This window comes from Chelonia mydas, chromosome 2, assembly GCF_015237465.2.
Source record: "Chelonia mydas isolate rCheMyd1 chromosome 2, rCheMyd1.pri.v2, whole genome shotgun sequence".
NCBI classification, from domain to species: Eukaryota; Metazoa; Chordata; order Testudines; family Cheloniidae; genus Chelonia; species Chelonia mydas.
The window spans coordinates 204549122-204576733 of NC_057850.1; the positions used below are offsets into that span (position 1 = coordinate 204549122).

Below are 27612 nucleotides of genomic sequence, written 5' to 3' on the forward strand. Positions count from 1 at the left end.
ACCTGTCCCCATTTATCTTCCTCCCCATAATCCCGCCTCTTCTCCATTCAGCCCCCAAACCCCTCTCACCCTATTTCCCTAAAATGGTCCTCTCTTGCCAGCAAGCATTTGCATGCTTTTTTTTTTTTTTAAACAAAAATACTTTGATGACATTACACGCCCCCTCCAAAACAAAAGCCTGGTAGGAACAGATTTTAGCAACATGCCAGCCACGCTTTCCCAGATTTTTAACAAAGGGGGCCTCGAACGGTCACTAGCTGGGTAAGTTCAGGAACAAACACTTACTACACATCTTTTCAGTCTATCCAGCTGTTATGACGATATTCTACCTGCAAATCCTTTGGGGTTGGTTTACATACATGCTCAATGTAAGTTGTGGAGTGCTTGACCTCTACTCAAGAGCTTAAGTGGATGGCCAAACTCTTTTGCTAATAATGTTCTGAATCTTGCTTCCCCTAAAGGGCTAGTGGGTGCAATGCATTTTCTGGGGGTAACCCTCAAGTGAGTGAGACCCTTGTGCTAGGATTAGCCCCATGGGCAAAAAACCATTACTAGAATGAATCTTTAGAAAAGCTGCTCATTTGGTGGGGGACGGCATCTCATGAACCCCTTGGTCAAATGACCCCAAATTTGGATCATTACACGTACCTTTCACTCCCATAAGGTTCACCAATTTATAGTGGTGCACCTCAGGAGATGGCAAGGTAGGGTTAGTAACCCAAACTTAACATTTGTTGAGCCAGATGTTCTGGAGAGAAACCCTAAAACCAGCCATTTTAAAAAAATGTTTCTAGGTGGTGGGTTTTTAAAAAAACAAAACAAAAAAAACCAAAAACTTAGAGCTAGAACTCTAGAGCTAGAGTTCATAGGTAGATACTAAAGACTGGAAGATGAATCACAGACCACTGGATGGCTGTGAACTCACCCTTCAATTAACACTGCTAAAGATAGGTAGGGGGTTGTGATGAACTTAAGACAAAAGGAATTTTGAACTGAGTGGCTGGAGCTTGCTACAATGTCAGAGTCATAGGTGGTCATTTCATTTTGGGAGAAATGTAATCTAAGTGTTTGGGTGGAAAATTGGATGTGTAAACTTTCTGGGAATGAGGGTTGCCAAACCTCTAGAATTGTCCTGGAGTTTCCAGGAATTAAAGTATCAGAGGGGTAGCAGTGTTAGTCTGTATCCACAAAGCCACCATACTCCTAGTTGTTTTTCAGGAATTAAAAGATTAATCTTTAAAGATTGTGTCATGTAATGAAACCTCCAGGTATACGCTCAATCAAAATTGGCAACCCTGCTGGGTGGGAGGATTGAGGTAAATAGGAATAGGTGGTAAGGGAGGTATGAGGTCGGAGGTTCAGGTGATGGAGGCACGTGACCCCCAGCTCTGCCAGTGCACCCCAGCCCTGCACCACAACCCCCTGTGCCCCCACTGCCAATAAACCCAAACCATCCTGCTCCTCAACCTTCCTGCACTCCAACCCCAAGCTTGGTCTTGGCATCCTAACCCCCTGCATCCCACAGCTGTCTTTGCACCACAATCCCCATGCACCCCAACTTTCCTGCAGCCCCAGCCCTTTCAGTGTAGTTCAACCTTCCTATACCCCAGCTCTACCAGTGCACCCCAACACTACAGGAAAGCTACTGAACGAACATTAATCGGGAAATAGGAGGGTTCATGGCTGACCAGAAACCATTACAAGCGCTGACACCTCACGGTTTTTGGAGATGGGGTACATCTATCGGAAAGGGGTCAGAGGATTTTTCTCTCAAACATAAAATGGTCAGTGTTTTGGAACACAAACCCTAGCAGTGATTTTGTAGCAAGCTGGTGGGAGAAATCTAGCCATTCTGAAACACGACGAGGAACACTATGCCACTGTAACACAGCTGTCCTTCATCTCAAGCACTGCATGTGAATCAGATTAGAGTAGGGAGGAAGTGACAGCAATAGAAAAGTTAGTACACAGGGAGTGAAGACTTCAGGGAGAGGTGTTCCCGGCTTACAATAGGGAAGCCTCTCCATGGTAGTGGGGATGGGGGAATGCAGTGAATTGGTCAGAAGCATGGCTGGGGCGGTGTGCTGAAGCAGGGCTAGTGAGGCACAGCTGATGAATGTGTGTGTTGGGCTGTGCAGCTGGCTCAGTACACTAATTGTGGAGCACAATATGTACAACTGCCTATATGGCCACTACCTCCTAACGCCACCATAGCTTTTCCTGTTAAAAAAAAATAACCAACAACCTAGGAAATTCCATAGCAAAGAATGACGTTAAATGCAGAGTTAAGGTTGCTTGGGGTATGCCGTGTGCCTGCAGAATGCTGTGTGGATCAAAACTCCAACTACTGAAAACCAGGAGATGCACAAGTATGGTTGTGCAGGCAAGCTTACCTCTGCCCTCTTTCTGCAGTGCCAGGTTAACACACATGCCTTTGCTCTGCCAACCCCGTAGCTGCTGATGTGTACAAGCTCTTTGCCTCCTTTTACAGCCCATTCACTCTCACCCACAGGACTCCATCTAACACTATTACAGGACAAGAAAAAAAAAAAGCCTTCCCACCGCATGTTCCATCTGTTCCCTAGAGCTGGCAGTAGCCAATGGGAATTATTTGCATAGACTCCAGTTGCAATCAGGGTGCTAGGTGTACCTACGCTAAATGGTGGAGGCAGTAGTTGGGCCTGCTTGGTAAGTGTGTTGGTGATGTGAACACATGTGGATCACTCTGAGGTGTGTGAGAGCAGAGCTTAGGACAGGAGGAACTCTGTGTTTGCCATCCTCCGACGTCTGAACAAAGGGAGGAGCTAGGTGTGTACCTTCAGGATCTTGTGTGCATCAGTACAGTGCAGAATTGTGTACCTTATATCATTAGCAGGGCACAGGGGCTGTATTAGAAAGGGTATTTTCCAGTAGCGAGCTGGCTTTTGAGCAATCTAAGCATTTATTATCTATGCACACTCCAGGCAAACTGAGTATGCTCAGGGGCAGATGGAGCTGTACTGAAGAGTAGAGGAACTGGTTAGCTCTGCTTGGTAGGTATGTTAGCGAGATGTGTGACAGAGCTGTGACTTAGACATGAGGAGATGTGTGTGTGTGTGCGCGTGTGTGGAGAAAGGCAGGAGGTGCATGTGTACCTTCAGGATGAAGTATGCCTCAGTTCTACGTGGAATTGTGTAGGTTATGTCAGTAACAGGGCACGAGGCTTTAATTACAAAGGATATTGCCAGCTGTGAGGTGGAATTTGAAAGGATTCTAATGCTTTCAGGATGGCTAAGTGAAAGTGTAGGTTGAGATGGTATCCTGTGTGTAACAGTAGCCCTACACTTAAGCTGGGAGGTGCGAGTCCCAGCTCGCATAGATGTACCCACTGTGCATAGCTAGGGTGGCACGAGCAGTGGCTTGAGCTAGCCACATGAGCACAAACCCACCCAGACCCCCTGGGTACATACTACTTGTTAGGTTCATCCAAGCCACCATCCTGGCTACCCCAGCTACACTACTATTTTTAGTGCACTAGCTCGAGCAGAGTTGCATGCGTATGTCTAGGAGAGCTGGGAGTCAGACCTCCCAGCTGAGATGTACCATCAGGGCACGGGAGCTGTAAAAGGCTGTAAAGCAGTTCGAACATTATACTTGTATGATATTATTTCTGGGAAGTTGGCTAAGTGTGATTGTGTATGCCACAATCTGGAACCTTCTGAATCTTTATAGTGCCAAGGGCCAGTGAGAGTACGTGCACAGTGAGGCATAGCTGAAAGAGGCTAGAGAGAAGCTAGCACGGTCAACCTTCCCCTACCCTTTTTTGTCCTTTCATAGTGTTAGATGGAATCCTGTGGGTGACACTGAATGGAGTGTAGAAGAAAGTGAAGAGCTTGAACATTTCAGCAACTGTGGGGTTGGCAGAGTAAAGATATGTGTGTTAACAGGGAGTACTGGGGAATTACTGAAAGAGGACAACCTTAACTCTGCAATTCCTGATGTTCAGAAGTTTGAGTTTTGCTCAACTCAAGGATCTCTAAGGGGACGACATGCCACCAAGAAACTTTAACTTTGTGTTAACATATTTTTTTTGCCATTAAATTACAAGGCAATATGAGTAACTGTGTGGATTTTAAAGCAATAAGAAAAGTCATCCTCAACCTTAGCTAGAGTGGAGCTAGCATCCCACTATAATGAATTTCTCTCTTTATCACTGCTTTATTTCATATATTTTCAGAGTAATTTCTGTAGAAAATCATCACTAACAATGTCATTAAAACAACATAACATTATACCCATTTAGTTTATATTGGGAGAACTTACTCTTCCGGCCTCTTCCAAAGCTTTTCGATCTTTTAATACGTGACCAGCCACAGATCTTAGTCTAATAGCATTTGAAGCAATAATGAAAGGAATGCAGGCCAGGATAAGCAAAGTTAATCGCCATTCATATACAAAAGCAATAATGATGGCGGTCAGAAGGGTACAGGCAGCCTTAGTGAACAAGCCAAGTTGGCTTCCAGTAGCCTATCAAAGGCAAACAAAACAGTCCAAAGTTAGAGTTAATTCTTGACACACAAAATATAGATCAAATGTGTGAAATCATTGTTTCCTTAGGATTAAATATTCAGAGGGAGAACAATCATAAATGTTGTGCGTTTAAAATGGACAATTATATATGCAAAAACTCATATGGACAATTACATATGCAAAATACCCCTATCTGTGGGTTAGGTTCAGGCAGCCTGATGAAAATGTGGCCACATGGGCTCAATTCAACAAAAATATCAGGGCCCTCCTGTGCCACAACAAGGCACAGAAATCATGAAGAGCCAACAGCCTCTAATTTGGGGCATCTCAGTTACTGGGTGCCTAGCTTAAGGCACTTAGGGCCTGATTTTCAGAGGTGCTGTGTATCAGCTGAAGATAATGGAAGCTGCAGGTTCCTTTAATTAGGCACTTTGTTTTTCAGCAGTGTTAGCAGCAGGATATGAGTGTTCACACCAAAGAGCTCTACTCTCCCTGAGGATCTGCACATCCATGTCATCAAGAAATTTAAAAGTGATGACTGGCACACTGGATCTATGTAAACTGTGACAATACTCATGGCTCGAGCTGAGCAAATAGTGGATTCTCCAGACTGGGGGCCAAACTGGAAAAATCAGGGGAAAAAAATTGATTTGATTAGAACTGAACCAATTACAAAAAATTTTTTTTGTCGAATAAAAAAATAATAATTTCAAATTGACCAAAACATTTTGGTGGACTAAAAACTCCCCCCAATTTTTGTATTGATTTGGCCATTTTGCGGTGTTTTTCTCCTCTTTTTTATCTGGTCAAATTTGAAAATGAAATGCCATTTCAAAACAAAAGTAGAAATGGCATATTTTTAAATGGTCAAAATGAAACATTTAGACTTAAAACAAATCTCCCTCCCTATCTCTTTTGACGATTAGTCAAATTTGACCTGAATTCATGAATAGATTTGGGACCCCTAAAAATACGTAGTTCAGCAAAAATACCATTCACTGAAAACATATTGGCCAGCTCTATTCACGCCTGCAGATGAAATGGAAAGTTTTGTGGAAACAATCCATCTTTCAAATATTGCACTGTGGACAAATCAAGAAAACCTTGGGTGGGAAGTATGATTCTTTCTTCGCTAGCCAGAGGCTTTCCTGCCCTCAAGAGACTTATGGTCAATAAAATTATAAAATCAAACCAATGCCAAGATGAATTATTGCCATATACTCTAGGGGCTTACACATAAAGATCACTTTGAGACTTCAGCTAGCATAACATATGGCTGCCCACTTACTTAGCAGTAGCAGTGTTGGTTCCAGGGTATTAGAGAGGCAAGATAGGTGAGGTAATATCTTTTATTGGATCAACTTCTGTTCGTGAAGATGACGACCTGAAGAAGAGCTCTGTGTAAGCTCAAAAGCCTCTCTCTCTCTCACCAACAGAAGTTTGTCCAATACAAGATATTACTTCACCCACCTCGTCTCTCACTCACAGATAATTCTTTGTTCTCCAGAGTAGGGGTTCTCATCCTTTTTCTTTCTGAGGCCCCCCCACAATATGCTATAAAAACTTCATGGCCCACCTGTGCCACAATAACTGGTTTTCTGCATATAAAATCAAGGGCCAGCATTATGGGGTAGCAAGCAGGGCAATTGTCTGGGGCCCCGCAAAGCTGCATTGTTCAGGCTTTGGCTTCATCCCCGTGTGGTGGGCTCAGTGCCCTGGGCTTCTGCCCCATGAGGTGGGGCTTTGGCTTTCTGCCCTTGGCCTCAGCGAGTCTAATGCTGGCCCTGCTAGGCGGACTCCCTGAAACCTGCTCGCATCCAGTTGAGAACCACTGCTCTGGAGAATGCAATGTTCTGATGTTCATTTTGCTCTATTAAGCTCTTTTTTTATAGTTTGGATCCTGTGCACCACCTTCTTCCCGTTTTACCTTGACAGCTGGGATGATGGACCTTATCCTCAAGAATTAAGCTGCAGTTTTTAAAGATTCAAGTAATTGTATGTTCAGTCAAATATTTGATTGATTCCCACTCTGTGCTGGCCAGTAAAGAGGAGATGGGAGGGAGTATGAAATCTAGTGAGTCTGAGGATCTAGTGAATTCAGGAGTTGAGGAAGGATTTTTTTTTTTTTTAAAAGACAGGTGAAGTAGAAAAATTTAATTTAATTTTAAACTAAACTAGTGAATAAATCAGGAAACTCATTACCATTTGCTCAGGAGTGATTTTAAAAAGTATGGCTGATGTTCCAGAATTTTTTTAATTGGGTCGTGTGGTGGGGAGGAAAGGGGAGATTATGGCAAATTTTGCAAACTTTGCCATACTTATTTGCAGGATTTTCAGTGGCTCCTATCCTACACCACTCCCGAAATCACACAGTCCCTCAAGCTTCTACTATCACTGACACTCTGTATTAATGACCACTCACTTCACCCCATAAAGCCCACATAAACAGGCTTTCTGTGAATGAAATGCAGTGGATAGAGCTGGGAAGAAGAAATCTACCCATGTCGACAAGAGGCCAGGGCATGGGCTGCAGTGCAACTCTCCCACAACTACAGCTCCTCCAAGCAACCGAAGTGGGGCTTTACAGCCACTTGATACACTGAAGACTTTGCTCCATTATGCGGTTTAAGTGGTGCAGAAGTGCTTACACTGGCCCTTGGACATGGCTTACTTTTAAAGTTATTAAGTTGTTTACTTAGCAGCTTACAGCAAGGAAATGGAAGGTATACGAACATCTGCTGAAGCTTTGATAGTAGTCATAAATTGGGACTACTGAAACGGTTTCCAAGACATTGATAGTGTGCCATTTAAATGTATCAGCCAGTCTCTAGAGTAGATTTACCAACTTGTTTTCCAAAATAACTTCATCGTCCCTTGCCAACACAGCAATTCATATTTGTATGCAAAACGTAAAAACAAAAATAAACATACCCCTTTGATTTGTGAAGCATCTGTAGCTAGTCTGGTTAACAAAACCCCTATGGCATTTTTATGATCGTCATACCACCCAATCTCCTGAAAGTGAACAGATGGTTCAGTTATTTTTGCTTTAGTAAATGAAATGTTCTTATCGTAACTCAGACTTGTCAGGGTCATTAGTACAGTGTATGGACATTTAAAGCTTGACTAGCATGTGTGTGTGGGGGGAAGAGAGAGAGCCAACATAAGCACTAAGATGTTCATCACAAAAAAAGAGTGCGTAACATTTGTCAGATAAACTAAAAACGATCTTAAAATAAACTATTCTTACCCTCAGAACATTAAACTGGTAACAATCCAGGTGCTATTAACTGCAAAGATTTTAGACTGTAGTCACGTATGTGTCATGCACCATAATGGGAGTGCCTTCCACGCCCATATCAACATCTGATGGGCACAGTGCTCCTCTCCTACATGTTTTATATTACACTGACTTCTGTGGAGCTAGTCCTGATCGATATGGGTGCATGTGGGAGGAGAATCAGCGTCATTATCCTTAAAGGTAGTGGAAAAGAAGGAGATGTTTGGGTTTTTTTTGTAATTTTCCCTCTCCTCCCCTATCTCCTTTGAATGCTCCTGTGCATATGCAGAACCCTGTGATACCAAGCGCTACCAATGGGTGTGCTAGGTGCCAAATTGTCCACCCACAGAGAATCCTCTGCCAGGAACAAACAGAGGTGTGTCCTTTCCCAGGGATCCATCAGCAGGGAGTATCCAAGGACACTCATGTTGCAATAGTATTATTGTAAATCATTTCTGATCCAACTGGTCATATTTACTAGAGAAACCACTCTCGTGAGCAAAGATAATGCTTTGAGAACCTATACCTGTTATGATATGGTCCGTTTGCTATGGAGTTTGATGCAAACAGACCTAAACCTATTTATCTAAACATTTATATCATGACCATCGGGTCAGATAGAGATTTTGTTTTGTTAATCTTTGCAAATATACCAATGCACTCAGCTACATGCATGTTTTATACACTCTTCAGTATGGTCTATATTGAAAGAGATGGCATCAAAATTAGAAAGCTCTCCTAGCAGCACTGAGTTAATTTGTACATGCTTTTGCTTTATTTTGTTTTGCATCTGTGCTCAGAGACTTGCCGCTTGTGCATTGTTAAAATTTCACTAAAAGGATGGGTTCTCTTGAAGCCGTATTGGAGGGAGGCTCTAGACAGGCCGTATGGAACCAGGAATTTTCATGGTGTTATACAAACAGCCCACAAAAGCCATCTGGCTCACATAGCAGGAGTGCTGTATATTTGCTGTCTATTGCTCTTATCCAGAAATGTGACCCATACCTGCTGAATCAATGCTTTGAATGACAAAAATCGCAATCTCTTGGTCAGAACTTCCCCAGACTTTCCAAACATGAATCCCTGAAAAGGGAGAATAAGAAATAAAACAGTTGAATTGTATGTGCTGGGCTGTACAGTCATATTTAGAACACCCTCCTGTAAATGTGATGATATTTCAACCGTTCAGCCACACAGTTTACAGAAACTACACAGTGTTTTGGGATATGGTTTCAGAGGTTAGTTTAAAGCTGGTGAAAGGTACTACATGCATTTCTGGAAACTGAAGTTTCATCATACTGCCCCACGCACATGCTTCCGCAGCCAGCTGCAGAGGTCAGCAGTGAAGTCACCTTCCTGGCTTACTCATTCCTTAGCCTCACTACTCACTCTACTCTACTATCTAACAGTGCCGACTATGCCGGTGTTTTTTGTAACACACAAATGTAGTGGAACTGGGCTGTGCCCAAACGCATTTCCCCAGGACACAGACCGGTCAGCAGCACCTTTCAGGCATTGCTGCCCTGGGATGCTTTGTAACTGGCAATCGAGAAGAGTAAGGTTCTGTATTCCATACCAGCCCAGTCATTAAGTCATTCAGTGGCTTGGCTCTGGAACAGTTTATAAGAAACATAGTGAATACAAAGTTGTATTATGTTCCCAAAACAGCCTCTCAAGGAGATCTGAAAATCTTGACCATAACGTATGTGACCAGACACTTAGCTTTGACTTTTCAATGTAGTGAAGTTTACCTGGATTATGTGGGTTACTAAACTGATCACTGACAGTACAAGAAACATTAGAGAAAGCAACGTGGTGGTTTTGCTCCTTTTTTCAGGATCTGTTTCTTGAAAAGCCTATGTAAGAAAAGCACAAAGTGACCACCAGTTACAACAGCTCAGAAACAAACACTGTAGAAATGATTGAACTTTACCTTCTCTCAGCTCTTCCCCGGCTCCTGAACTCTGCCACCTCTCAGCTTTCCGCTGCTGGCCAGGAGGTCACTCCACCTCTCCCAGCTGACCTGCCTCTCATCAGCTACTCCTTCTCCAATCCTCCACCAGACCCTCTCCTCATTTGCCTGTGACCTGCAGTTCCACTAAACCCTGCCTCCAAGCTGCCACTTCACCAGCTCTTATCTGCCTTCCACTGAATGCTGTCACTCCGTCAGACCATCCACCTCCCCTCCAGCTGACTACAACACCCCTCTTCTCTTGCCTGAAGATAAAAGATTCCCTCAACATCTTGCTCCAACTATTCTTCCTGGCTGCTGCTCCAACTCTCAGCAGCTTCCAACAATCATATATTGGAATCCAACGGAAGACTCCATTTCTTTCCTGCAATGATTCAGGAATCAAGGGGTTAATTATTCAGACAGTCCTATGGATGCCCCTGGTACTTACAGACATGGTGGAATGCAAGGCACCTTGGAGGAGCTTACTGTCCGAAGAGAATGGGTACTGTGCAAAGAGCAGGGTCAGGTACAAGGCAGGGAGTCTGCACAACAGTGGAGAGTGGTAAGTGAAAACTGAGTTTGATAAGGGAAGGTGATTTGCTTCACTGGAAAGATGAAGTCATTCCAAATACAGGGGCTGGAAAATAGGCAAGAAGTCCCAAGTGGGGAGAGGAGATCAAGGGCTTGATCAAGTTCCTACTCAAGTCAATGGAAAGACTCTTGTAGAGTTCAATGACAGTGGGAGTAGAATGAGGCTCTAAGGCACCACTAGAGAGGACTAGCTGGAGGGTCAGGCAGGATTTAAAGTTCTGCATTTGTGCCTGGTTCAAGTTAGTTTACCATCCAGTTCTGAACTTACCCCAATGATTTTTCCAAATATAACAGAAAATACAGCGTAGACGCCACCAGAGAAGGCAGCAGCAATCATGCCAAAGAATATATGCAGCCACTCCGGTTTGTTCAGAGCCAGAATTCTGGAATAAGGCACAGCAGGGAGATTTTCCTCCTAAATAAGAGATAAAATTCAGCTGTTCACTAAAGTTGTGGAACATGACAATTTCCCCAGCTCAGGGGTAAATCAGTAAACTGTCCTAGCAACTGTTCACAGATAATTCGCCCCAGCCTCCAATGTACACACTGAATAAGCAAACAGACTGAAGATTTGCCACTCTGTAATTTAAGGTCTTAAAACTGCAATTGCAAGTCAAAAAAATCTGCAGGCATAAATTTCACAAAAGGCTAACTGGGGTGGGGTCTATATAGTTCAGTGAAATGTCAGATAGGGTCAGTGACCATGGATTGCAACTTTAACTCATGAATCATTATAGCGACCTGAAAGTCTCACTGTTCTGAGCACAAAAAGACCAGTCTAGTTCAGCCTCTGTAAATGCTAGTGGGTTGGCAAGGATACAATTGGGTCTCGTTATGTCAGTTAGTCTGTTTTGTCTTTTACAAAATACAGACTATGAATCATTACCAGATGCATGGAAAAGGCATATGAAACAGTGATTTAGGCTTCATCTCCCCTAAAAAAAATACATGGCAGCTCAATTCAGCTTCACTGAACTATTCAAAATGTCCATACATTTGTTGAGGAAGTTGTGGAAAATGAAATGAAAACATAGGAACGGGTACAGATTATTAGATGAGGTTTTGGCCAGTTGCGATGGCCTCGCTTGGTTAGCTTTGCCTGTGTTTCAGATACTGGAAAAACCTGTCCACATTTCAACCATACAAGCATGCTGAACTTTGTGACAAATAATTTCATGGCTTCCCATCTGATTTCTTCACTTTACTGCAAACAGTATGAATTCTGAAGCCATGCATCTTGCCATCTATTTCCTCTGACAAGGCCCAAATGCAATAGTTATGAATAGATAAAAAATGTGTTCTGGACTTCTGGGTGATACATTGTAAGAATGCATCCAGCTGCTGCATATTGTTTGCATCATGTTCTACCAGTAGACTATACTATAATAAAAAAAAAGAAGAGCTCCTAGAACAGGGTTTCTCCACTGGTGGGTTGCGACCCAAAATTGGGTCATCTGAATGTGTTTAAGGATCACAGGGCTGGCTGTGCTCAGCTCCCCCCTCTGGGCTTTGTGACCTGGTGCACATGGCTGCAATGCCACTCTCACAAATTTGGCCTGGTTGGCTCCCTCATCAGGATGGCCAGGCCAAACCTGAGCAGTGCTGCAACCTCTGAGGTTGCAACACCCAGAGTGGGAAGCCAAGCCCAGCCAGCCCAGTGGGACAGGAGCTGGGAGAGAGCAGCTGGGAACACAATCTCTGGCAAACACTGGCCCCCTGATGTAACCCCCACCTCGCATCTGGGCAACACTCCCTCTTCCATAACCCTTGTCCTGCACCCCATTTTGGACCCCCTGATGTAGCCTTCCCCCACAGCCAAGCGATTCTCCCTCTCTCATACCACCTATTGTGGCCTCCAGCCCCCTCAACTCCTTCCCCCACCCCTCACTGTTACCCTTGGACCCCAAATCCCTCCACTCCTTTACCCTCTTCTCTCCAGGGGCTGCATGAGGTGTCTGTGGTTTTCGGGGAGCTATCAGTTTGACCCCCCTCCCCCAGACCTGTCTGCCTCCATATCCTTCCCCCAGGCTCCAACTGCACCTCCACACCCCTCTGCTACCATTTCCTTCCCCAGACCCTCCAACTCCTTCCTCATTACATCCCCAGACTCCCAATCTCTCCATTTTACCACCAGCCCCTTATTCTCACCACCCCCAATGGGTTGTGTGTGTGTGTGTGGGGGGGTGTTTTTGAAGGGCATGTCTTGGTTTACCACCCCTCCCCCCAGTTGTTGGTGGGGGCAGTTCCCCTTCTGTTTACATCTGGCTAGAACACCTGGAATCTTAGCTCCGAGTCCCACCAAACCCCTGATGGATCCCTGCAGGGTCGGGTGGCATTGGGTCTAGGGGTGTCTCAGGAAGTCTCTGGGTCACAACAGACCATTACACATAGGGTCTGAGCTGAGAAAGGTTGAGAAACAAAAACACAAACATCTGGCAAGGTTAGGTACATTATGGATTCTGAAATTATATTCACTAATCAAACATATTATAGAAGAAATCCCAGGAAAACTCCCATTGATTTCAATGTCAGCAGGATTTCACCCTACATTTATATTCTAGCTCTTTGCACTAGCAGATCATTGAAAAAAGTTCTGTAGGTCTTCTATAACCAGCCTCATACAAGGATGTGAATAATTATATTGTGTGCAGTTCAAACTAATATATATATATATATATTCTGCAATAAAGTCCTTGTTTGGCCTTATGGACAAGGTCTAATCCAGAGACCACTGAAATTCTTTTAATTGACTTCAATGAGTCCATTGAAGCAGGGCCTAAAACCTGAAGTCCTTACCTGGTTTTTATTCAGTTCTAACTCAGGCAAAATACCTTAACACGAAGGGGAATTTTGTCTGAATAAAAACAGAGTAAGGACCTCAGGAGCTGGCCCTATTGAAAGAGAGAGAGAGGTGGTTGGAGAAAAAGGTAAATCTTTTCTATTGTTTTAATTTAGGCTGCATTTCAAAATAGAGATTTGAACATTTTCTCTGTTTAGTGTGTGGCCAACACTATTATTAATTATAATAATTTGCATTTATATAGAGCACCTTTCATCCCAAAGTGCTTTACAAACTGGGATACATATCGCAAGGATTGTGTCATCCACTGGTAAAACACCATGCCTGTGTAAGTAGGTATAATTTAATTACTTGAGTACGAACTTGGCCAGGACAGTGGATTTACCAGCCTAATCTTATGAAGTTTGACAAGAGGTTGAGAACTTGTTTGAACTTCTTAATAAAAAGATAACTAACAAGCATAAACCTCCTTACCACCATATTGTGTATCAGGTTAATTCTGTCTCAAGAGGTCAGACTGATTTGTTTACCCCTGTGTTTTCTCTGAAGATTCCCAATTCAAGAATTCATCCAGGTCAATGTTGTATATGACAGGATCATAGCAAAGGTGGCATGGCTTAAGGCCTTTTTAAAAAAGAAAATAAAATGACCTTTGTTCCTATTCTCACAAGCTATCACTAAACTTTAGGATTAAACTGAATTTTAACACTAACCTCTTTCTCCTTGGTGCCACCGGATTCCTTGTTGTTCTCTGTCTCCTTCTTTTCAGATGACTTTTTTTTAGAAGAGGTCTTTCTGCTTTTACACCTTCTGGATCTATCAGGAATGCTTTCCATCTCAAGGATTCTTGGTTCTTCAAAACCGCCAAGATCAGTCACGTTCTCCATCCTGAGATCATCTAGATTTTGTGTCTCTTCATCACATTCTGATATCTCATTTTGAGTGTTTCCACTATGACCCTAGTAAGAAGCAAGGAATAGTGATACACAGTCACAAGACAGTTTGCCGCAAGGGGAAGGAACAGTATACTTGGTATGGAAACAAACAAAAAAACACCACCACTTTGGTTAATTGGTCACTTTCACACAGTAATTTGTATAGGCCAAGTTCTCTGCCAGTATAAGTTGGTGCAGTTGCAACTTACACCTGCAGAGAATTTGGTTCTCTATGTCCCCCCCCTCCACGTAGCTCAGTCAAATCTGGGATCTAACAGTTCTGTGATGATGTCATCCACCTCCTCTGCTCAGTTATGTTTTTGACTCATTACATTGGGTAAATGTGAAGCACTGCTACCAGTGAAAAACAACCACTTCCAACTTATAAACAAGATTGACTGATCAACTATCACTCAACTAGAAAACATGCAGAAACTGCAAAGCGAAAATGGCCCAGCTGTTTGAGTGCAGAACCTGCATGTGTCAGCAATAGTACCAGTGAGATCATAGGCGCCGACACTGTGGGTGCTCCATGGCTCAAGCACCCACTGGAAAAAAAAAAAAAGTAGGGGGTGTTCAGCACTTGCAGGGCTGGACAAATCTTTTGTGGGCCCCAGCACCTGGACTGTGGCTCCGCCCCAAGCCCCTGCCCATCACACTGCCCCAAGGCCCCTCCCCGGTTGGCCTCTTCTCTCCCAAGGCCCCTCCCACAGGTCACACACGGTGTCGGGGGGGGGGGGGGGGGGAAGAGGAGCACCCACTGGCAAATACAAAAATCAGCACCTGTGAGTGAGATATACAGATAATTTTCTGGAGTAGAGAGACGGCCAGTAAATCTGAAGCATTTAGTCAGGAGTGCTCTATCATTACCTGCTGCATCACAAGAGAATAGTAGACACCCTTCAATGTCATGAGTTCATTGTGTGTTCCCTGTTCAACAACAGCACCGTTGTGAAATCCAGCAATAATGTCAGCCGTCTGGATTGTGGAGAGCCGGTGAGCTATCACAATGGTGGTACGTCCAGCCCTAGCCTTACAGGAGGGGAAAAAAAAAAAAAAGGTACTTTAAAATGAGGTGGGAAAAAAAAATCCCTACCTACCAGCACAGCGATAGTGTGGAAAATGCAAGCTTAAATGCCCTGCTGACCCTTTATAGCTGATCATTATTTCCATGCATGCGGTCTGATTTGACAACCAAAGGACACTTCTGATTACAAAATCCACATTTATAATAATGACAGGGAAAAGTGAATTAATTTTATAGGCTGTGTAGGTACCAATGCCTATAGCTAAGGTTGCCTGACCCTTCCAATTGGAAGACTGGTTGTCAGATGCTTATAACTTTGCCAAGATTTAATTATTTGGGCTGAAACTTTCCATGCTGGTATTTGCCTCAGGCTGTGGTGGTTTTTTTGTTTTGTTTTTTTAAATTTCAGCAAAAATGGTTCAATGGTTTCTCAGAATGAGATTAGAGGAAAATAATGTTGTTTTGCCCATATTAAAACATTCTTATAACTTTTTAATTGAGAAGCTTTATCACCTAAATGCTTGAGAGCAGGGACTTGAAATTTGGAGGAGATGGGCATGTCTCACTGGTATCAGGGATGTGCCTTTTACCATTCCCATGAAAATCTGCCCAAATTTGGCCGAGTTATGAGGCTCTGAAAATCTCAGTTTGCACGTGCTCAGTAAAGACTTGTTAGTGTTCAGCAGCTAAATTCTCCAAAGAAACAGTCTGCTTTAAGCACGCTGCATTGTATGACAGGAGTGCACATGCACCATCCCCACAGTGTGACTAAGCATGTTCCAGCCCAGGACTCCGGGGGTTGGGGGGGACTGAGCAGCACTTTGCCTGCAATTTCTCCTCCCTATAGTCAGGGGGAGTTGTGGCTCCAGGCACAAAACAAGAGAAGGGAAAGCAGAATGAATAGTCATTGTGGAAGGAATCAAAGTTATGCAGTAAAGGATGCTCTTGTCTGCAGGAAACCCGCCTTATTTGTTGCAGAAGTTGTATGTTGTGTAGTGAATGAGCCAGGGGACTGCAGGAAAAGAGAGGATGGTCTCATTATTGTTATGGCAGCTGAATACTGCCCTGCAGAATTGGATTCTAGCCCTGTCTCTGCCATAGAGTTAATAATTTTGTTTTCAGAGCAGGGTTTGAATGGCATGGGGGCATACATTGAATGCGGAGGATAAAAAGAAATATTCACTAGGACTGAATGAAGCACCATCCTGTGCACTGAATGAAGCAGGGGCCCTGTGGAAAAAAATAGTATGTGATCATTTAATTGAAGACTATCCCTTAATGCAGACACACACGGGGACCAAATGAATGTTGACCAGGCAACTTTAATTCTGTCATTCCCTAAATTTGGAGTGCTTAATGTTCTTTTCATGTTGTGTGTGTGTGTGTGTGTGTGTGTAAAATTCAATATAAATAATGATATCTATGCATAATATAAAGGCTCAGCACCCAAATACTACCCTCAATTATACCATGCACTAGCACTGATATTTGGGTTGCCAATTCTGACTGAAGCTATTCCAGGAGAATTCCTCCCCCTCCCCCTCTCCAACATGACAATCTCATTTTCTTAAAATATCCTATTAAAATCTCCTGGATTGCTTTCTATGGTCACCAGGAGATGGATGCCGATTCCGGGAGACTCCAGCCCAAACCTGGAGGGTTGGCAACCCTAACTGATATCAGTGTGGTCAGATGGGTATAAGTGAAGGCAGAATTTAGGCCCACCGACTTAAAATTTATTGCAGATAAATGCTGTGGGCCATATAGTGCCCTTGAGCCAAGCATAGAACTTATGCTATTCTGTGTTTACTATTACTGAGTACTAATGGCAGGCAAGCTTTCTCATAGAGCTTATTTTTATGATACACCACTGGTTATATACAAATAAATGTCAGAAACCTAAAGCAATGCTGCAGCCTAGTCCTGTAGGCCACAATCAGGTGAAGCTCCATATTCGGTCACTGACTCACCGTGTGTCACTTAACCTGTCCGTGCCTCAGTCTCCTCATTTTCAAAATGGAGAAAATAATCCGTAAACCCCAGCAGTGTTATGAAAATTATTAAAACATCTGTTTAATGATTGGATAAGATACAGTGCTGTAGAAGCACAATGTATTTTTATTATTGCCCTGAAGAAATCCATACAATTCTGGCACCTTGCTTTGATAATGTAGGAGTTAAATTACTGATGCCACATTCACAGTTCACCACCTCCTGCCTTACATCACAATTGCTTGTCTGTGGTAGAAGCCAGCATTAAAGAAAACTTCTGTCTACATGCAAATATCTTGGCAATCAGGAATGACATTAAGAGAAATCGAGCCTGTGATTGCTTTAGGGTTGCCACCTGTCTGGGTTTTTATCTGGATAGTCTGGTTTTTGGCTTCTGTGTCCAGGTGCCATTTAGGGTTTCCAGGTGCCCAGTTTTTGGTGACTTGGCAACCCTATGGCACCTGAACCAAAAGCTCAGTTACTGCAGGGCGGGGAGAAGTGCTGGGTCATTAACGCGCACCAGCCTCTGCTCAGCCGGGCCGCCACCTACCTGCAGGCAAGCTCCTTGAGATGGTCCAGAGAGCAATGGGGGCAGGGGGAGAGAAGCGAGCAATGAAGGCGGGGCCTCAGGGGAAGAGGCAGAAGACGGGGCGGCAACCCAAGATTGCTTAATGGAGTTTTGATTAATTATTACAGGGTCATATCATGACACCAAAATTTGAGCATGCATCCCTATTGATTTCCATGCCCTTCTTGAAACCAGTGGAGAGCTATGCTTAAAAACTGATGGCATGCTTTAGTCTTTAAATGTCAAGCTGGCCATATGGTTGTTGTGCTTCTTAATATTGATTGATAATCAGCAATAGGATTCCTACCTTATCAAGAGCTGCTTGCACTACAGATTCACTCTGAGTGTCCAGAGCAGACGTGGCTTCATCCAGCAGCAGAATCCTGGGATTCCTTGCCAGGGCACGAGCAATAGCAATTCGTTGTTTCTGCCCTCCGCTCAGCTGAGCTCCCCTTTCCCCCACCATAGTGTTAAATTTCTGAGAAAACCAGAGGAGCATAGAGATTGCAGAAGGGGTCAGTTGAAATCCTTTTAAACCCCCTCCCTCAATCTTATTATTACTATCACAATCAGAAATTCCCTCTTCAAAAGTTTTGTGATGGATGGTCAAATAAATGCTTTAAGAAAAATTACTTCTAAAAGAACGGTCTTGGCCAATTACATTCAGTGTTTCTTCCCCCTTGAGGCAGAGGACAGTTTAAAATGTCTAATGATCGGTTTACATTTTTGTCTCGGTCTCACCTTCTAGTTGGCCAGGAATTAGTATGTGGTGTGATGGTTTTCTATTAGCTTAAAGAATGTACTCTAAAATTAGATTTTTCAATTATTATAAAAAAGAAGCAACTGAAGTGAAAAAACAGACAAACTAGAACTGGCTGAAGGAATCCAGCCATTTGATTGGCGAACAATAATAACCAGTGACTACTAAGGACCACATCAAAGCAATTTTGTTTGCTAATCTCAAGCCAGTTTAAAAAAATACATACAAAAGACAGGAATATTGGAAGTGGGAAAAAGATAGATAATACCTAGCAGAAGAAAACAGAATCAAAACAATCTGGCAAATTGAAAAATCTCTCATTGTTCATAGAAATTCCTTATCTACCCTATTAAAAAAATGTTGCCACATGACACACAGTTAGTATTCTAAATTAAGAACATTGTGGGCCAAATTGTCAATTGGAAGAAATGGCAAAACATTAGTGAAAAGCTAGTGAAGCACTACTTATTTGCACCAGCAGAGAATTTCGGCCATAAATTTCGGAAGAACTGAGAGAGAAACCAAAGACTTCGTCATAGTTATAAGGTGCTCAAAAGTACATCAACTCACATCAGGCAGTCTGGATATAAAATCAAAAGCATTGGCTTCTTTAGCTGCTTTCTCAATTTCAGAATCAGTAATACCCTCTCTGCCATAGCGAATGTTCTCAGCTATTGTTGTAGCAAACAAAATAGGCTCCTGGCTTACAAGGCCAATATGTTCTCTTAGCCACTTTACATTAAGTGTCCGAATATCTCGTCCATCTAAGGTAATCTGAGTGGAAAGACATAAATGAAGAGTTTGAGGAAATGTATTATGTTTAAAATAATTAGTTGTTATAATGGTATAATAATGATATAATAATTGACTTAAGTATTTGTTTAGCAGCTTCTCACATGGAATAAAGCAAGAAAATGTAAAACATGACCAGGAAAAATTAAAAATGTGTCTTCACAGTCACCTCAGACTAGAATAATGGAAGGAGCAGGATAAACAAAAAGGATATCCCCAAATATTTAAATCCAAATTTTGACTTCCCTTAATATCAGTAAAAAGAAAAGGAGTACTTGTGGCACCTTAGAGACTAACCAATTTATTTGAGCATAAGCTGTTGTGAGCTACAGCTCACTTCATCGGATGCATACTGTGGAAAGTGTAGAAGATCTTTTTATACACACAAAGCATGAAAAAATACCTCCCCCAACCCCACTCTTCTGCTGGTAATAGCTTATCTAAAGTGACCACTCTCCTTACAATGTGTATGATAATCAAGGTGGGCCATTTCCAGCACAAATCCAGGGTTTAACAAGAACGTCTGGGGGGGCGGGGGGGAGGGGTAGAAAAAAACAAGGGGAAATAGGTTACCTTGCATAATGACTTAGCCCTCCCAGTCTCTATTCAAGCCTAAGTTAATTGTATCCAATTTGCAAATGAATTCCAATTCAACAGTTTCTCGCTGGAGTCTGGATTTGAAGTTTTGTTGTTGTAATATCGCAACTTTCATGTCTGTAATCGCATGACCAGAGAGTATTAAGGATCTACAACCTATCCTGAAGGATGACCCAACACTCTCACAAATCTTGGGAGACAGGCCAGTCCTTGCCTACAGACAGCCCCCCAACCTGAAGCAAATACTCACCAACAACCACATACCACACAACAGAACCACTAACCCAGGAACCTATTCTTGCAACAAAGCCCGTTGCCAACTGTGCCCACATATCTATTCAGGGGACACCATCACAGAGCCTAATAACATCAGCCACACTATCAGAGGCTCGTTCACCTGCACATCCACCAATGTGATATATGCCATCATGTGCCAGCAATGCCCCTCTGCCATGTACATTGGTCAAACTGGACAGTCTCTACGTAAAAGAATAAATGGACACAAATCAGATGTCAAGAATTATAACATTCATAAACCAGTCGGAGAACACTTCAATCTCTCTGGTCACGCGATTACAGACATGAAAGTTGTGATATTACAACAAAAAAACTTCAAATCCAGACTCCAGCGAGAAACTGTTGAATTGGAATTCATTTGCAAATTGGATACAATTAACTTAGGCTTGAATAGAGACTGGGAGTGGCTAAGTCATTATGCAAGGTAACCTATTTCCCCTTGTTTTTTTCTACCCCTCCCCCCCGCCCCCCCAGACGTTCTTGTTAAACCCTGGATTTGTGCTGGAAATGGCCCACCTTGATTATCATACACATTGTAAGGAGAGTGGTCACTTTAGATAAGCTATTACCAGCAGGAGAGTGGGGTGGGGGGGAGGTATTTTTTCATGCTTTGTGTGTATAAAAAGATCTTCTACACTTTCCACAGTATGCATCCAACGAAATGAGCTGTAGCTCACGAAAGCTTATGCTCCAATAAATTGGTTAGTCTCTAAGGTGCCACAAGTCCTCCTTTTCTTTTTGCGAATACAGACTAACACGGCTGTTACTCTGAAACTTAATATCAGTAAAATCCTATCTAGGTTTTTACAATATTCTCATCATCATGGCATACAAGTAATGAAAAATAAGTATCAAAATTTCTTTGGGTGCTACATATCTTTTGTTCTTTTAAGAATCCAAGTTTTTGTAATGTCCTTTTAAAGTGTAGGTTTAATCTATTCAGGAAATTAACTTTCATCCTAGTAGCCATGAATATCGACAGTTCATCCAAACTAACCTCTCCTTGGACTGGATCATAGAATCTCTGTAGCAGCTGAATAGTAGTACTTTTGCCACAGCCACTGGAGCCAACCAGAGCTATGGTCTTCCCCGATTGAACTTTCAGGTTCAGGCCATTGAGAATCTGGAAATATAATCTTAACATGTTAGTCCAATAAATATAGAGCTACTTAAATAAATGGCTTGTTTAGAAAAAGGTCCATTAAGATGCCTGAACTCCCAGGCCTGCTTTTAGTCCTTTGTTCCAGTCCTGGTTGGAAAGCACTTTGAAGGTGACAAGAAAAAGTTTTTATTACTAACAATCTTGCTTTGTTCTATTCCTATTCCATAAAGATTGCCCTAAGAAAAAACCTTTGGCTCTGAAAACAAAGTGGGTGTTTTAATATCCCCAATGGAATGAAGAGTCAGGGTTCGACAATCTCTAGAATTTACTAGGGATTAGTTATGGAGAATGACACTTTTGTTGCTGTGTTCACATTTAGGAACATTTGACTTCAGTCCGTTTATCCCATCTCATAAATGTCTAATATTATTAGTGGCCAAAATATTGGTCTCCTATGGGAATTCTTATGTATATTTATATTTAGACTGAGTTACAACTACACAATTTTTTTGCAATAGAAGATCAGAACAACAGTAATATTGTTCTCATCTCCTTATACTAGACCGGAAGAGCTCCAGTTTTCCAGTAAGCTTATAGCAGATAACCTTTGGTGTTTGATTAACCAAGCAAGAGGATCATTCTCCACCCCTTTTACATCATTTCTCATCACGACCATCCCATCTCTAACCTCCCTTTTTAGGTAAGGCAGGAAAGGGCATGTTAAGGGAACGCTGACAATAACTAGTCTTCAGCTCTCTGTGACCCAGTTCATTCCGAATTTAGGTACTAAATGGAGATTGCCTTGATCTTGTATGTTGATCATCTTTGGCTGGTGTTTATGAGAACCAGGTATCTAGGATGATTCTTTTAGCTTTGCCAGCTACCTCTGATACCATTGATAACGAGCCACTGCTGACTCCATCCCATTCCAGCCACAGGTCCAAAGTGTGGCTCATCCAGCCCAGGATTTCTCTTGTGTAGACTGATGTGGGATTCTGTCTTGTCACCCTCCTGCTCAATTTGAATGCAAGACCATTAGGGGAAGATAGTGAGACAGGACAGACTACACTGTCTTCAGTATTCAGATAATATAGCTCCAGGTCTCTGTTTCATTAGACCCAGCTGGGAGAAGTTGACTGGCTTAGCCAGCAAGTTACAGGGTGGGTTTGATGCAGGCAAGTCAGCTGTGACTCACCTCAGAGATGATTGAGTTTATGCTTGTAGGTTGGAGGAACCCATCAGAAGAAATGGCAGTGCTAACAGCAGCATGCTCAAGTGAGTTTGTAATCTGTTGGATCCACAGCTGCTTTTGCATGCAGGAAGCAGCAGTGGCTAATAGCATTTTGTTTGTCTTTTACGCTTGGCCAGAAGATTCTGAACTTTCAGTTCTGGTACAGATGTCAATCCAGAGAGAAATATTGGATTACTGCAAAGTACCATACATGGGACTGTACAATAAGATAACTCCCCTCACAAACTTCAGCTGGTGGAGAGTATGGCAGTCTGTTTCTTAGAGGGCATTTTCTGTAGGGAGAATCTTACCTCCATGCTTTGTGATCTACATTGGCTTCCATTTCATTGTCAGGAGTGATTTAGAATAATGGCTTTAACAAATAGGGCTTAAAATAGGTTGAGTCCTGGCTATCTCCAAGATCACCTCTCCTGACATGGGATACTACAGCAGCTTAGATCTTCTTAAGCACTGACACAAACAGCTTTCTGGGTTTAACCACATGAGGGCTGGAGGTGAGGCATTCTTGGTGAGAGAGCTCGAAAGAAGAATTTGCTTGATTCAATTCACCAGAGGCCAAATTTACTCACCTTCAGGTTATGCTGTAAGCCCCATTTGTTCTCCCTTGCTTTTTACAGCACGTGAAAATGAAGAAAAGGTGGATGATGGTGGTGAAGATAGGGTTTAGTTTTGGAAGGACATTAATCCTGCATTATTGTTATACTTTTATAACTATTATAACAACATTTAGCTCTTACATAGTACATTTCATCCATAGATCTCAAAGCACTTTAAAGAGGAGGTCAGTATTACTATCCCCATTTTACAGATGGGGAAACTGAGGAAGAGAGGTGAAGTGACTTGCCAAGTGTTACTTTGCAGGCCAGTGGCAGAGCTGGGAATAGAATCCTGGTCTCCTGAGTCCTCATCCAGTGTTCTTTCAACTAGACCACACTGTGGTGCATAAATACCCAGAGTACAGGATGGACACTTTTTTTTAAAAAAAAAAGTTGAATTAAAAATAAATACATTAAATTGATAAAATATCAGTTTTCTTTTTGGTCACACAGATAATGGCAGCAGCTTTTCACTGCAAAGATGAATTTAAAAAGATCACTTACTTTAACATCAGGTCTAGATGGGTAACTGAAATGGACGTTTTTGAATTCAATCTCTCCTTTGAGCTTGTCTGGTCTGTATCCTTCCTTGGCGCTGCTATCTACAAGACGGTGCTGGAGAGAGATTTTGAAAATGTATTACACATTTCTGTGATTTTACAGTTGTGGCTTTAGATGGATAAGTTGTTTAGCACAGTAAGAGAAACACTGCAACACTACATAGCAGTTTAACTGATCAATGGTTGCAGTATTTCACCCCAGAGGATTCTGCATATCAGTGAAATGCAATCCTTGTGCACATCTTGCAAAGCATTTTTGGATAGGGGACAAGGAAAGAATAGGAGTAACTAGAATAATAAATAAAATAATAATAATAAAAAATAACATCCGATGAAGTGAGCTGTAGCTCACAAAAGCTTATGCTCAAATAAATTGGTTAGTCTCTAAGGTGCCACAAGTACTCCTTTTCTTTTTGCGAATACAGACTAACATGGCTGTTACTCTGAAACCTAGAATAATAAAACATCAACTATACCTTAAATCATCCACCTCCCAACATTTACAACGGGCCCAAATCCCTTAGCTCCCTCCCAGCGTCTACCTAGGCAGAATGTGAATTGAGAATCAGCTCTTGGAGGAGTGATGCAGCCTGTAATTGTTGGTTGGCTTAAAATGCACAAGCAAAAACAAACAAACTGGGGATTTATTACAAAGTCTTCACCCCTAAAAAGATATCATTCTGAGGCTCCCTGGTCTGAAGTCCAGTGGAAAATTAGCCTGGCGCTCAATAGCCTGACCTGGAATTGCTCCTCCACTTCCCAGGTTGCTGATCTCTGTTGGACTGACACTTTTCAATGACCCAGTAACCACCAGCAGAATTCAAATCTTCTCTTTGAGTAGGAATAGGAAGTTTAAAGGGGACCTCCTAGGCTCTCTCTGCTCCACTCCAAGACCAGCAAAACCAAAAATAAAACCAAACCCTTCATCTGAGTTGTGGTTTCCGATTGGTTCTGGTAGTAGCTTCCAGCGTGTTCTGACTCTAGGCAATCTGGGAAACAGAGTCCTGAGCCTCTGTAGCCATTGTTGCTGTCATCTGGGGTGAGTCCCCTAAAGACTTGCTCAGTGTAATAGGTCAGAAACAACCAACTCCAGAGGTCGTTACCCAGAGTTTTATCACCCTTATTTTAGTCCCTCCTGGCAAAATTCCGCCCTTTGTTATAACCACACAACCTCACTGAAACCAATAGGCATTTATAGCCATAACAGAGGACAAAAAACTCAGGCCTTTGTTCTAACCTAATATGAACCTGAGACTGCAGATATATAACAAACTGCTGTACAAAATTCTAAGAGAGTTAGTTACTGAAAGTGTGGCATCCCTCTTCCCCAGCAACAGTATTACCATAGCTTTCACCAGCACTGTTAATCTCCAAATCAAAAGCAGTTGAACTGAAATCATGTCTACTCCATATACTTGTGTTTTAAAGAGCAATGTCATTTCACTTAGCTCTTCACCACTTCTCTAAAAAATAAATAAATGAGGGCGTGACAAACCTAACAGGAAAGGGGGCCCCAATCTGAATTTCCCCCAAGTTTGCAGTAAGCACATTTAGGGCTTTGGTTAAGGCTCGTGTCTCCTTAAAAGGACTAGAAAGGTCTTCTTACTTTTGTTTTCAGAGGTAGGAGTCTATGGAGTTCATCCACTTTTTGAATCTTTCGAGAAATAAGTCAGAAATTTCAGACTGCTAGAAAAGTGACATTAAGTACCTTACTGATAACTTTGTACACTTCATAGGCAGCAACTCGAGCATTGGCAACACTCTCCAAGTGAGGGGAGGCCCGTCCGAGAGAGAATGCACCAAGGAGCACAGAGAAGTATATCTACAGGGAACAAAAACAGGAGCTAGTGTACAGTGTTCCAGACCTGCAGTTTCCTTAGTGCTAAATGCCATGATAATCCTGGTGGTTCTGTAAAAGCTTTTCCAGAAAAAAATAAAAATAAAAATCAAAACTAAGATTTCAGGCTGCATTTTTCCAGCTCCCCCAGTTTTTATTCTTATGCTGGATTTGACACAGGAAGTGGTGAATATAGCTATTGTGTGCAGCCACATGCCCTTTAACTGTTGGATTAGCTTTTTTTTGTTGCTGCTGCTTTCACTAACTCCCATTAAGAGGATAAATAGTGAAATTAGACATCTCACCATCTCTTTGCAATATTAAAAACCTCAGCGTCCTCAAAGAGAGTTAATCTGGTTTCCTGAGGCCCCAATCCTGCAAAGCGCATGCTTAACATGATGCACTGTGACTAGTTCCACTGAAGTCAAGTTCTCATCAGAAGTCAAGGGGGCTACTCACAGTGCATAAAGTGAAGCACATACCCAAGTCTTTTCAGGATCAGGGCCTTATTCCTTTGGAAACGAATAATAATCTAAAAGTACAAATGAAAGATGATCACATGGCTGTGACACTGGCAGACCAGGTGCCAGCTAATGCCACAGCACCAGACCTCACTGAATGCTTACAGATGCATAGCTGGAAGCCAGGACAATTTACTTGTGTATTAGTATAGATCAAAGTGATTGTTAAATGTATAAGAATCTACTTGGTGTTTAAACTTCATGAAAAGTAATGGGATGTTAATGCATTGTTTTCACTAATGCATTGTTTTTACTTATCCGGATCCCGTTATACTGCTGTAGCAAACATTTACATACTGTATGCCCCTATCAGTAAATAACCCATCAAACAAGAAAGAACCCTTGTGGAATGCACATGAAGAACTAGAACAGAAAAAAAGTGTAATTTCAAAGCAAGTGGTCATTGCATGTGATGGTCAAAGACTCCAGATGCATTCCTCACTCTCTACCATCAAAGGAAAAGCCCACATGACTAGTGACCCTGCCAGCTTGTTTTCTGTGAGAAGCTAGGAGTATGGATTCAGGGAAAAATCCTTCATCTCTGCACTGTTTGGATTTTAACAGGGCAGAATAAATGAATGTGGAGATGAGATTCCCTGAGTTATTCTGGGTAGCCTTGAGAGACTTTTGAGAAACTGGCAGATCACTATATCTCTGCTACCATTTGGAATTATAGACTGACTCATCTGTACACATATTTTATCTGCTTTAATCTCTCAATAACTCTTATTACCTTCGTTTAGCTAATAAACCTTTAGTTAGCCAATTCTATAGTAAACTATCACCATGGTCTTTGATATAAAAATCTAGGACACCAATTGATCTGCGGCAAGTGATTAGTCTGAGCAACCCGAACGTGGTGTGATTTTTTTATATAAATGACCTTTTATCACTAAGTCAAGTTTGTCTGGGTGGCAAGATAGACTGGAGAGTCTGTCTGTGACTCCATGATAAGATCGGTATAGTGATCCAGGAATTCACATTTGTTACTGGCTTGGTGAAATCTAATTATAGAACACACCACCAGTTTGGGGTGTCTGCCCTGTTTTCTGACAGCCTGCCCTGAGGTAGGCACTCATGGTTGTGAACCACTCCAGACAGCATGACAGTGACCAAATGAGATATTTGTTATGGAACTTGGAGGTCTTAAATATGTAGATTCAACATCTCTGTTGATTTATATTAAACATATTTTAACATTTAGTCTGACGGGTACTTTGTGCCCAAGTAGAAATTATGGATCTTTTTATGTAGTACTTAAACAAAGCATTTTCTCTAATTTATAGACCATTTTGAAAAAGTTTGCCTCAGCTAATCAGACGATACTGTGCTGTACTTACAATTAACACACGTCCAATGTCATAATTCTCTTTCTCCTCCACTGTGAGTTTGGTTCCATACCAAAATGAAAGCGCATAGGCTCCAAATAAAACAAACTCTGCGAAACCCAAAGTTGTGTTGATAGTAATGGATTTTTTGACTCCGACTCTCCTAGCATTCTCTAGGTTAACATCATATCTGAAAACAGGTGATAAATGTTAAATTTGGTATGTACCCAGATGACATTCAGTTCCCTAGCTTCCTTTCATGCTTCCAGGGTTTTCTGCCATAAAAATCAATTATCTAGATTCTTAGATGGTGT

General features: G+C 42.2%; 1 protein-coding gene across 5 annotated transcripts in view; it reads right to left on the reverse strand.

The window, feature by feature from the left end:
- LOC102940117 (ATP-dependent translocase ABCB1) overlaps positions 1 to 27612 on the reverse strand; it is a 60168-nt gene that overhangs the window by 16506 nt on the left and 16050 nt on the right. For 4 of the 5 annotated variants that reach the window (XM_037890571.2, XM_043541084.1, XM_043541085.1 and 1 more), the window contains exons 10-22: positions 27311 to 27488; positions 25321 to 25434; positions 23557 to 23667; positions 21100 to 21225; positions 18987 to 19190; positions 17964 to 18134; positions 14940 to 15101; positions 13848 to 14093; positions 10603 to 10749; positions 9541 to 9645; positions 8795 to 8872; positions 7441 to 7524; positions 4303 to 4506 (exon numbers count right to left, since the gene is read on the reverse strand). In XM_037890571.2, coding sequence (XP_037746499.1) covers positions 4303 to 4506; positions 7441 to 7524; positions 8795 to 8872; positions 9541 to 9645; positions 10603 to 10749; positions 13848 to 14093; positions 14940 to 15101; positions 17964 to 18134; positions 18987 to 19190; positions 21100 to 21225; positions 23557 to 23667; positions 25321 to 25434; positions 27311 to 27488 — 1930 coding nt within the window. The remainder of the gene's footprint in view (positions 1 to 4302; positions 4507 to 7440; positions 7525 to 8794; positions 8873 to 9540; positions 9646 to 10602; positions 10750 to 13847; positions 14094 to 14939; positions 15102 to 17963; positions 18135 to 18986; positions 19191 to 21099; positions 21226 to 23556; positions 23668 to 25320; positions 25435 to 27310; positions 27489 to 27612) is intronic. The other variant, XM_043541086.1, reaches the window with a different exon arrangement.